General features: G+C 39.8%; 1 protein-coding gene across 1 annotated transcript in view; it reads right to left on the reverse strand.

Moving 5' to 3' along the window:
* Syt10 (synaptotagmin 10) overlaps positions 1–12809 on the reverse strand; it is a 62915-nt gene extending 50106 nt beyond the window's left edge. The window contains exon 1 of the mRNA XM_034517324.2: positions 12481–12809. Coding sequence (XP_034373215.1) covers positions 12481–12631 — 151 coding nt within the window. The 5' untranslated portion in view covers positions 12632–12809. The remainder of the gene's footprint in view (positions 1–12480) is intronic.
* Positions 12810–13156: the final 347 nt, after the last annotated feature.

Consider the following 13156-nt stretch of genomic DNA (forward strand, 5'->3'; position numbering starts at 1 on the left):
ATTTCTGTTCCTTACATGCTGTGCAGTTAGTACTTATTTGCAATAGCAATCGGAATAGGTTAAGAAAAATTGTAATCCATGAATTTAAAAATATTTCCATTAAAATACTGTAGTATGGACATGGGCTTATCATATGAAATGATTGAGAGAAACACAGTTTAAAAGTTGAGGCTGAATAAACAAATAAATGGATTAAAAACAGGATACATTTCCCATTTAGGAGAACTGTAAGAAATCTGTGTATACAGTCTGCTTTCCAGGAGTGAGCACAGCTCCTGACTTCTTTGGCGTGGGCTGCACACCCTCACGGGGACATTCTCCACAAGAGCGCCACTGACAACAGAGGTGATGGAAGCCAACAGCAATGAGCTGTGGTCACAGTGTGCAGCCATGACACGGAATTATGTAAGTGGACCTTTGCTTCTGTACTTGTCATGCCTCATACCAAAAACTCACGTCTAAATCTTGATAAAAAAAATAAAATCAGACAAGTTCCAAGAAGTAGAAATCCTAAAACCACGCAATCAATACTTCTACACATCATCAAGATCATCCACAAAAGTTCTGGGAAAACGTCCTGGTCAAGGATCATCAAAGCAGACTTAACGGAGTCAATCATCTCAGATAGGGTCCCGGAGTAAAAAGGAAAATCTCAAGGAAAAAAGACATGGCCTTTGGTAAGTCTCCCAATACCAGTATATGAATAACACCAATGTGTCATTTCAATATAAGGCATAAGTATTAGGAGAAACTGAGCATGGATTTGAAGAGAGCCTGTCCTATGTTATTTTTCTATCATCCTTAAACTGCTTAAAAAATAAGAAGTCTAAACAAATAAAAATTAATCTTCCCATTACCCATTTCTGTTTTTCTAAAGTGACCTGAATTAGCCATATGGCATTATGGCATTATTAAAATCTTGAATGTCAAAGAGATTCTCAGTAAAGGACAATTTTTCTAGATTTGATTAACCTTATACTTTTTTTTTATTACCAAATTTATTTACCCTCAATATCAAATGTAAGTCCAATCTCCTCTGTTGGTTTTAAGTAATTTTGTTAGGAATATATCACAGAATGATTGCGTCTGTCTCTTATCCCTTCCTAAATATATATCTTGAAGTAATAACAGTCAATACTTCAAAATATGACTATGTTTGAGTAAAGGGGCTTTTGATAATTATCATAAAATCAAGTAACATGAACTGGTCCTCCTCCATTGACACTCATGTTTATAGATGGGAAGAGGTGAGGACACAGATGGAAAAATCACATAAAGACATAGGGACAGTGATGGCCATCATTGGCCGTCTTACGGTTTCTATTGCTGTGACAAAATGTCACAACCAACCAAAATGCAAGTTGGGGAGGAAATGGTTTATTCAGCTTACACTACTAAGTCATAGTCTATCACTGAAGGAAGTCAGATCAGGAACTCAAACAGGGCAGGAATCTGGAGGCAGGAACTAATGCAAAGGTCATGGAGAGGTGTGCTTACTGGCTTGCTCTGTATGGCTTGCTCAGCCTGCTTTCTGTGGAACCTAGGACCACTGGCCCAGGAGTAGCATCACCCACAGTAGGCTGGGCCCTCCCCATCAATCACTAACTAAGAAAATGCTCTACAGGCTGGCCCACAGCCAGATCTTATGGAGTCATTTTCTCAATTGAGGATCTTTCCTCTCAGGTAACCATGGTTTGTGTCCCATTGACATAAATCTAGCCAGCACATGTACCAAGTACAGAAGCCTCAGAAGAACTCTGCCAATACCTTGGCCACAGGCTCTAGCTGCCTGGATGAGGAAGTAAGTTCCTATTGTTGAAGCCATTCATTCTAGTATATTTTTATGGTAGCCCCAGCACACTAATACTGAGTAATTCCAAATTTCTTTAAACACTGTTGTGAATACAGTCTGTCGCATTCCGTGAAACCAACCATTGATACTAAGTGGAGGTTATAGTTAAGCCTGGTGCTTATAGACAAAATATATCTGATAAAATCTTAAAGATTTACAATTACATAACATTATTTTAATATAAGTTGTTTACAGCATAATTCTTCCTTCAATTTGCCTTTTTACCCAGAAATGAGTTGTAAGTTCATGTTGATGTAATTTTCCATAATAATTCACCAGAACAGATACATAATTAGGCCCAGTGTTTGGGAGTATAGCACAAGTACTTTGACCATCTATGTATCTTTCTCCTTGTATGAATATTTGTGACTGATTTTCTTTTTTCTAAAGATTTATTTATTTTATGTATGTGAGCACACTGTAGCTGTCTTCAGACACACCGGAAGAGGGCGTCAGATCCCAAGACAGATGGTTGGGAGCCACCATGTGGTTGCTGGGAATTGAACTCAGGACCTCTGGAAGAGCAGACAGCGCTCTCAACCACTGAGACATTTCTCCAGCCCCTTGTGACTGATTTTCTAAAGCAAAAGTCTCAAAATAGAATTGCTCAGTCACTTATATACATATTTAGTTTTACTAGATATTTTCATAGTTTCAAAATGAGTCCTCTACTTGTGAAAGAGAGGCTTATAAATCTCTACAATTTTAGAGAAATATTGTCTCTAAATTTTCGCTAATCTTCTAAAGCTTTGTTGTCTTCTGACTGGAATAAGAGGTCATTCTGAAAAGAAAGTAAAAATTTTTACTACTATCTACTTATGAAAATAAGATAGGTTTGGCATGCTGCAATAAACATTAATATTTCCCTTAATCTTCTTTATGCTTACCAGAGCAACACCTGAGTGCTTCCTATGTGTACCCTATTGATATGGAGGGATTTCTTTGATGTTTTATAAAGTTTATTCTATTTTTTACACTGATGTATTACTCATTATCACCATAACTTGAGGAAAAGAGAGAATGTGTGAGATTAATGTGCTTCCTGTTTATTAACTAGATTTTAAAAAAATGAATAAAGACGACATATCGGCTATGCTTCGAAAGTATTCCCTAAGATTTATGTCTTGCAAATGTTATTGCAAAAGCAGCAGGGCTTCAAAGTGAGGATAAATAAGAGGTTCTGTAGGCACAAGGGCCCTGGTTTAATCCTGGACTGATGCTATCCCAAGAATGGTTGATTATTGAAGGGTAGTTGTTGAGCTTGTGAGTTCTGGCCCAGCACAAAGGCCCTTGTTCTGAGACTTCTTAGCCTTAGAACTATGAAAAAAGTATTTATTGATAAGTTATGTCATCAGTGCTATTGTTACAGTAACATAGAACACATCCAACTTTGTGGTCTTCAGGAATTTTCTGTACCATGTATACCTTATATAGTATTCTGCATACTTTAACATTGAAATTTTAATTTTTTAAATTTAAAACTTTAACAATTTAATGCAAACTTTAATAATTAGTTTTTAATTTAAAGTCTTCAACATCAACAGATGTAGACCTGTAGGATGATGTGGGATGGATGTAGTTTTCAATGGTCAGTGGAAATCTCTCCCTTTCCTAACAGGGTAGAGGTTTGAGTGGAGAATCCTGCAGCAGCACTGTCCTTGAGAGGTGACTTCAGCATTCACATGTACTTATTCTAGTTGAGAGCCCCTTGGAAACCTGAGTGTAGTTTCCATTTTCCTTCTACTATTTTTTTTAAATCAGGTATTTATTTTATTTTTTTATTGATTTGATTGTCTTTTTTAATTGGATATTATATTTACATTTCAGATTTTATCCCCTTACCCCATTCCCCCACCACCCAGGAACCCCTTAGCCCATCCTTCTCCTTCTGTTTCTATGAGAGTGTGCCACCACCTACTCCCCCACTCCCACCCCCCACCCTCAAATTCTCCCCCCCCCCCCCCGCTCAGTGTTCAGCCTTCATGTGACCAAAGATCTCCTCTCCCACCTATGCCTGACAGGGCCATCTTCCCCTACATATACAGCTGGAGTCATGGGTCCCTCCCTATGCGCTCCCAGGCTGGTGGTTTAGACCCTGGGGAGCTCTGGTTGGTTGGTATTGTTGCTCTCCTCATGGGGCCACAAACCCTTTCATCTCCTTCAGTCTTCTCTCAGAAGTTTATAGAAGTCAGATTAGGCTTCTAAAGAATTAGATTAAAACTGTTAAAGCCACAGATTGAGCACATATGTTTGCGTAACTACTGTCCTATCGCTATGAACTTAGACATCTTTGTGTGCTCTAATTTACTCTTTATCATGCTTTAATACAGCAAAATAAAGCCTTAGAGTTCTGAAAAATAAAAATAAAAAGACCACGCCAAGAAGGCATGTATCTTCAGAAGCTTTCAGGGAAATGGAATCTTGATGAAGACCAACCGATATTTGGTCTTCACATTTCCAAGTGTGATATTCACTATGGCTTGTGAATCCATCAGACCTGATGACCTCTGATCCACACAGCGGGTGGTAGAAATGCATACACCAAGTGTCATGCCCTCGATTCAACAGCCGCCGTTGGGTTAATGCTATTTCTACATGTGTGTCTTTCTGGATTATTTTAGTGTTTTTTTTTTCTTTTTTACATTTTTGAGAACTTTATTTATGAACATTGCATCTATATTACACTTCTCCCTCCTTCCCTCCCTCCCTCCCTCCCTCTATCCCTCTCTCCCTCTATCCTTCTGTTCTTCCCTCTCTCCTCCCTCCTTCTACCCATTCCTCTGTCCCTTCTTTCCCCCTCCCATCTCTTACTGCATTCCCTCTCCCTCTCAAATTCTCCTTATTTTAGATTGTAATTTTTAAAACTATAGTCATTTTAATTTTTCAAAATGTCTGGAAGTGTGATCTTAAAGTCAAGAAGCAGATGTGGTTCTATCTGGGGTGTGTCCAGTGTTTTGTTTTCTTGGTGGTTCTTAGTTTTACTCATTGCATGACCACAGACTCTAGACCACACCTCTGTTTATGGCACCAAACCATAGAGAGAGGAAGAGGAAAATAAAACCCCGATCAATGTATTTTCTTAAATGAAAGGATGTTTAGGTATTATTGGTGAAGTTAACTTGTTTATATCTTTCATTTGGAATTCCTGTGAATGACTTCCAGTGAAGTCATTGTTCTAGTTTCTAAAACAAAGGACCAAGTCAATAGTGACTTAGACGGGAAGGTTTTTCTCTTGTTAAGGGAGAGAAACTGCCAACTCAAGAAGCCAACTGCAGACTCAGCAACATCAGGGGGTTTCTGCTCCCCTGGACAGCTTTTCATTTCCAGTTTTACATGGAAAGCTACCATGCCCACATCTCATGTCTGAATGAAGAATGTCCAGAGATGGGAAGGTGAGGGGATACCTCTTCAGGGATTGGAGGATGCAGCCTTAATATTCAGCACATCACACTGCTGCTCACACTCTGGTGTTCCTATCACCACAGTTTAGTCAGATGAGCATACCACAAACTCGACTAAGCACCAAGAGTTCTATATCTACAAAGGAGTCTGAACACTGGTAAGCAATTACTGTTCTTCATTTCTACATTAGAAATGTAATATAATCAGCATGCCCTTGCACGGTGCCTCTGAGGAATTCCACTATAATTTCATTTCCCCTTGCCCTTCCTTTGAGTTACAGTAAATGAAGAAAAAAAAAGAGTTTGCATCAATGTCATACTTAACTGATGATAAAATGTGTGTTTTAAAATATTTCCTGTTGCTGAGGTCACAATACACCAGTGACTCTCAACCTGCAGGTCACAACCCCTAGGGCGGGGGTCACATATCAGATATCTCGCACATCAGATATTTACATTATGAGTCATAACAGTAGGGAAATTACAGTTTTGAAGTAGCAATGACATAATTTTATCGTTGGGGGTCACCACAACATGAGGGACTGCATTAAAGGGTGGCAGAATTAGGAAGGTTGGGAACCATTGCCATATGTATTAGTAGTTAGGATTTATTAAAATTTCTAACAGTTACTGTGGTGTAGTTATGCCTGCAGTAAAGCAAAAGCATCTACATAAAAATCCACGAAAGAATTTCACAGTGTGGAAAAAATGTACTCCAGCAAATGGTGATGTTGTACTTCATCCTTATAAGCTAAGTTCTTAGTGGAAGTCGTTAATAAATGTGATGAATAAAGTGTATTTGCCAATATTGCTGACACTCAACACTTTGCACAGAAAGCTGCACAGAGCAATAGCTAATGGATCTTACGTTAATATGATTTCTATTCAGAAAGAAGCAAAGCCCAAATTCTCTCTGTGACATTGTCTGAAAATGACCAACCAACAAGTATATTATGAATTCTGAATTAAGAACCTACTCATAAGAATTGGACTTAGAATTTTAGCTTTAAGCCCTGATGTGTAGCTCAGTGGTCAGGAGCCTTTGCCCAGTATACACAAGACCTTGGGTTCAGTTCTCAACACTGTGAAGAAAAATATAAAGAAGTTAAGTTTCAAAATTACCTAAATCTACTTATTTCTTTTGGATTTCCCCTTCATGTCTACATGTTTGGAGAAATGATACATGATTTGAATTCTTTTTTGTTTAAGTTTAAAGGACATCTTTCTGTACATATGATATAAAAACCTCATGCAAATAGAAGGCACTGAACTCCCATACCTAAGGCTCAGGACTACTGCAGAAGGGGTCAACAAACGGTAAGGGCCAGAATATCAGGGTGTTAGCATGAGATTCTGTCTCCTCAGAATGTCAGAAGCTACATCTATAAAGTTTCAGCCACATGGCCACCTAAACATGAGCTGACCAAGGACAACAGCAATAGCCATGCCAAAGTAGATGCGGAAGAGGCCAAGAGGCCCCATCTCTACAGAAAGAACTACAGGCAACGAAGGAAAGCCGGGAGTGAGGAAAACAACCTTCTCCAGGGAAGAGAACACCAATCAGTTATTTAATACCAAAACACACATGCAAGCAACATTTTATGAACTTACGGGTTCTGTTTAGGAATATACACGCACCTAACGTATATGCATATAATAACAAATAATGAAAAAAGAAGGCTAAGAATTAAAAAAGACAGCAAGAAGAGGTCCATGGGAAGGTTTTGAGCAGTGGTTCTTAACCTGTGTGTCATTCAGATGTATTAACAACTCCTGCTGAGCTAGATTTGAAATGACAGTACACCTGAGAATATTTAGCCTATTGTTGCCATAATTCTATGAGTTCCGAGACAGAACTGAGGGAGACTAAAGAGAAGACAGCAGTTAAAAACTGGCAGTAACATTTCCCACTCAACAATAATGTAATACATGGTACCAGTTTCTTTCTTCCTTCTACCCCAGATGACTTTATCATTCTGACTCCAACATCCTCATAGCAGATCTTTGCAGAGGAGAATAAGGAGGGGCTGGCCAGAGACACTCAAAGAATTAGCTATCCCACAGAACTGAGGGAAAGAGGTCCTCCAGCTGCTCCACTCTCTCACAGAAAATGAGGAAATATCGCCGCAGAACGGCACACACTCTTCAGAGCATTCTAAATCATCCCTAGACTTCCTGCAATACCTAACTAACATTATGTAAGTGCTCTGTAGATAGGGGCTATGCTAGTTGTTCAAAGAGTCACAACAAGGAAAGGAATCTGTACAACCTACAGATGAGGTTGTTTCTCCATTTTCCATATACTGGTGTGCAGCCCATGGACTTACAGGGCTGACTGTATTGCACACCCAGGTAAGACAATGTGTGCACATAGTTTTTCCACAATAGTCTCCTAGACCTCTCAGTTCTTACAACTCAGATGATATATAGCTTACATCTTACAGATGATATATCTGATGCTATAAAGCAAAGACAAACTATTGTTAGTAATAAGAAGCTGCATCTTCACACAGGGATTAAATTTCCAAAATTGACACTGTACAAGTTAGAAATGAGAGGGTATGATCTGCCGACTTTTATTAAAATACTCATTATCAGCAGTGCAGTCTCCTCAGTTCGTGGACTAACTGTTTCAGAATCTTTGAACAGAGGACTTGTCATGTTGTTTGCATTTCCCCACAATAATGAATTTTAAGTTAATAATGTAGATTGTTGCTTCCTAAATGTGGCAGAAATAAATACAAATCAAAGTTTTTGTGATTTTTTTAAAAAAGTAATTGCAAATTAGAAAAAACTAATTAGTTTTGTTCTAATACCTTTTTTCATTATACATTTATCTATGAACACATAAAAAAGCCATATGTGAAACTGTACAGTTGAAATTGTATGTATGAATTCAACATTATGTACATTTAATATGCCCAAATCCTTCCCCTTAGGTAGGAGAGATGGCTCAGCAGATAAGAGCACAGATTGTCCTTCTAGAGGGCCCAGCTTCAGTTCCCAGCACCTATGTGCTGACAGCCATTTATAACTTCAATTCCAGGGAATCTGACATCTTCTTCTGGCCTTTGTGGGTACTTCTCTACACACAGTGCAAAGACATACATGCAGGAAAATAAGCCATACACATAAAATAAAATAATTTTAACAATCTTTTACATGAAGTCATTGTTAATATGAATCAATTCTATTTAGACTAGAACATGGATCAACAAATAGTTGCACACACTGAGGTGCACATAAATGCATATGTTCAAGTATGACAAATGAATAACCTATGTTCCATTTGCGTGGTAGGAGATCTAACCTAAAGAAAGGTTCGAGGTTTGAGTGAATTGTAAGTGGAAAGATCTTGTTGTTACCTTCTCATATGTTATAGCCTACAGTATATAAAGAGTTAAAATTCCATGTTTACCAATATTTCCTGGAACAGCTGGAATTTAAGAAGCCTGGGGGTCATCAGCAACTAGTTGTGATTTGTGATTAAAGTGAACACTCTTTTTTTTTTTTTTTTTTTTTTTTTTGCTTTTGTTTTCATATCTGCAAAACAATGACTCCTGGTTAAGCTAGAATAACTAATAAGAGTTTTAATGATGGGTTTTTATTACGTCAAGTACTTTCTCCTTAAGCAAAGTCGCATGCTTTCTTTTGCTACCTGGGATCGTTAAAGAAGCAAGCCATCTTGTTCATTGAGCAAATGATCTATGAAATTTCTAGTATGGGCCTTGGATGCTTCTAGCACTGGGGATGTAAGAGTATACAAAGCTCTGTCTTCAAAGACGTAATATTCTAGTGACTTAAAGTGCACATTAATTTTATCAATGTAGATTTAGAGGGTCCTTGTTATGGCGTCAAAATAGAGACAATTGCCACTGAGTGGCTCTGATTCATGACTTTTTACTTTATAATGGAGCAAGAGATAAGGTAGAAACCATATTTTGAATTTGGTATACTGATCTTTTCTTAAGTTAGAAATATTGATATTGTCTTCTTGTGATGCTTGGCTGCAAGCTGAAGTAATGACTCGAGTCTTTTGAGTATAGGTTAAGATGGAGCCGTCGCACTTTCATTTCAGTGGGCTGGGTTTATTAAGTGCACTTGGGACTTTTATTATTGGCCTCTGATTGGGACACAACCTCACCATAACTTGAAGGGTATCTCTTTTATTCAGAAATTCCTAGTTTATTTATTTATTTATTTATTTATTTTTGGAATTTCAATAAACTAAGTTTGTTTACTATATGACACTTCAGTCACTCAGCAAGTATCTACTGGGCTTTTAGAATGCAACCCACATTTTTTTTTTCTATGCATAACATTGATGGACTTAACATGCACACTAACTGTATTACTGTCGATTAGAAAGAAAACTTATGATAAATATTTCCTGAGCAATAGCACTTCTAAATGATAGGATGAACATGAAACAATCTAATCTGTCTAATTTCTTTTAAGAATCTGTTTCCCTATATTAAAATTGTTCAGAAACAAATCTGAAGCACTGATAAGTTGGGTGCTTATTAAAATATTTACATTAAGGTGGTGTGTGACTGTGAACTTCAAAGGCCTTGCTTAGCTGTGGATTTGGAGCTCTGACTTCCAAGCAATGTAAGTTTCTTAAACTTGATAAACATCTATGCAACCATCAAAACCTGTCCCGAAATGAGCTAAAAATGACTGTGTATAGTGTATTCTGCTACGGTATATCTTAGAAATAACACCCAAGAGGAACCTATTTCTTTGCATTTCCCATAAGCTTTCTTGGTTATAACATGTGCATTAAATGAATCTGTAGGGTAACATTCCATTTTGGGGTCATTCAATGTCTTTTTTCTTTTTTTTAAGTTTCTGTCACATCTAGTTTTTAAAAACGTACACATGGAGCAACTTATAGTACTTTTGTTGTACTACATTGTATTGTATGTAGTACTGTTGATTCATCTAAAGGCTTTTACTAAGCAATTGAAAAGGGCAGTTTAGTTAGCATTAGTCACTACAGTCTCTATCTTCAACATTTCACCAATACCTGAGCTTGATCGACTGGGCTATGGAGCCTCTGGGGCTGTGTCTCTGTCCTAGTGATATGCTAGATTCCTAACTCCCTTCCTGTGTTAATGACTTTATCTGGGGTTACGTGAACCTTTCTCTTGCTTTTACTGGGTGACAGACTGAAGAGTGATGCAGTTTCACCTCTCAAGATTGTCACTGCAATGTAAAATGAACACTGCTAGTTATAATGAACTGGTTACTTTAAAAGTGAACGGCTTCACTGACGTTCTCCTACCTACAATGCAGTCAACAGCAACTATTGCAAGTGCTTTTATGCAGGAGCCATAAAAAAGGGCCCGAGAAAAGTCTACAGAACAACAGGCATCTGAGTAGCTAACTGATATAATTAAACGTTTAGTAAATAATCATCAAGTCCGCTTCGATTACTCATTAACAGTGTCAGAACACTGCTTTAAAATTAGAGCACTTCGCTTTTAACTGATTTCACGATTTACTAATGAAAAAAGCAGAGGGATTTCGCTTATCTTCATATGTCGTGTGTAATCTGTGGACTGTCTTTCTCTAAGGAGAGCTACTGTCTACATTCACTTACCAGACAGGATACCCCACTTTAATAGCACACATTTTCCTTAAAGAGAGAAAAATATGCACACAATGACTTTAGAGTCATTTTTCTTCACCCCCCCCCCATGAATGTCTAACGAGAATTAGCACTACAGTTATGCACTGTAGTGATATGAGAACCTCAGAACACTTCCTCCAATTTACATACCATGAAATTTACATACCTTGAATTTACACAATTACACATTTTGGACACTTGAGAACCTAACCCTATTTTAGTTTCCATTTGTCACGCAATTTCTACACTGCTAGCCAATGAGAGCTAGGAAACCACCTATTTGTGTGTAATCACAGGGTCAAGAAGGAATAAGAATTAGGAGATATAGCCTCCGCATCGACAATTGGTGACCAAAATGCATGTCCTTCTTCCACTCTGAACCTAGGCTTAATGTTAGCTTAAGGACATTTCAGAAGAGCTTGCTCCATTTACAGGTTTACATTTTTTTTTTAAACAGTCGAAGCACTTTGATTTTTATTACATCCTTTGCATAACACACACACACACACACACACACACACACACACACACACATTCACAAATCTCACACACAGGGTTTAAATGGCTCTGCTTGTGTTTATACATAAAAAAAAAAAAAAAAAAAAGACTGCTTCTATCACACTGACAGCAACAACAATGTATCATTCTGCTTCAAGAGTCCCTGGTTCTGACAAGCTCAGACAACCCCCCTCTTTGCTTCTGTTGCCATCGGCAGAGCATTTGAAAACCTTGGAGACAGTCCATGTAAACAACTCGAAGACACAGCTAAACCAAACCCATTCTCATCCCATCAGACTAACCTTCCTTTGTCTAGCTCTTACGGTCGATGGTGAAAAAAAAACAAAAAACAAAAAACAAACAAAACCCCAAACAACTCTTTTCATCTACTGCACTTCTCTCCTGAGTCTGACTTTGCGGTGCTTACCTGTTGCCCTGGCTACCCAGAAGCTAGAAATCCTTGTCTGGAAAACAAAGTGAATGCGACAAGACCTCCCCCCCCCCCCCCCAAGAACCAGTGCATCTCCTAAAGCGATCAAGTGACTCTGGGATCATCTGATTACATCTCCTCCCGCTGACATTTGCTTCCAAGGTTCTGGACTCAAGTAGTGTGGAAAGGATTTAGAATCTCTTCTATTTTCTTGACAAGTGTCCTGAGCGCCTTGTGTCGATAATCCCTAGCCTTTAGCCACCGTCGCCAAGAAGCGCTAGAAAATGACATATGTATTATAAAAGGCCTTAGGAGCTTCAAAGAGCTCGACAGGTTGCATCTGAAAGTTAGAGCTGAGGGATCCTTTCTGCATCTAGAGCTGAGGACGCAGCCCTATATCTACAACTAGCTTCCTTGAGGCCAAGCGCAGATTCTCCTGCCAGGCTGGGTGATTCTGCTGTACCCTGCGGGAGAAGCTATAGAGTCCCTGGGACGCCCGAGCAGCAGGTGGGAGAGCGCGAGAGCAGCCTGGGAGCAGAGACCCAGCAGGTGCAGGCGACAAACCCAGCGAGCAAGTCCCCGAGGCCCGGCGAGACTAGCTCCAGTCAGGATGTCTGTCCCCCAAATGCCCCTTGTCCCGGGAAGCGCAAGCGGATCACCTTACCTGTGCCACCTCCTCCCTGGCCGCTCCTATCGGCTGGAAAGATGCCCGAACACTTGTCCCACTCCACCTGGCCCGCGAAGCACAGCTCGGTGATGATGTGCAGCGCCTTCTGGCACAGGCTGCTCACACCGTCCTCCTTGCGGAAACTCATCTTGGCTTCTGCTAGCAGCTTCTCTGATGTCCCTTGGCCGGAGGAGGCTGAGCCCTAAGAGTTGCGAGTTGGCCCCATGGTTGGCAAGGACGCAGGAGGGAGACGCGCGCCGGACGCTGCTGCCAGGTCTGCGCTTCTCCTCGGAGCGCTCGGAGGCGCGCGGAGCCCAGCCGGCGGGGAGCGAGGGGCGGCGGCGCGCAGAACGGCGCCTCGCGGGTGCTGGGCGGCGCGGCCAATGGCAGGCTGGCGCGGGCAGCAGTGTGCAGAGGCGACCCGGCCCTCCCGCGGTTCCCCCACACCTTCCTGAGCCCCTTGTCACACTCGTCCCATTTCCCCTTTTCAACCCAACTTTCCTACTTCCCCTGGTCTCTTCCAGATTCTGTATCTCCTAAAAAGAAAAGAAAGGAAAAGCTATTCGCCGTTCCAGACCTGCTGGTCTTTATTTTTATTTTTAAGTAAAAGTAATCAGAAGACAGGTCATGCGAGGTAGAGAGACACCCGTTTACAATTTGTTTTTAAACGACT

Source organism: Arvicanthis niloticus, chromosome 13, assembly GCF_011762505.2.
Source record: "Arvicanthis niloticus isolate mArvNil1 chromosome 13, mArvNil1.pat.X, whole genome shotgun sequence".
In the NCBI taxonomy this organism is placed as follows: domain Eukaryota; kingdom Metazoa; phylum Chordata; class Mammalia; order Rodentia; family Muridae; genus Arvicanthis; species Arvicanthis niloticus.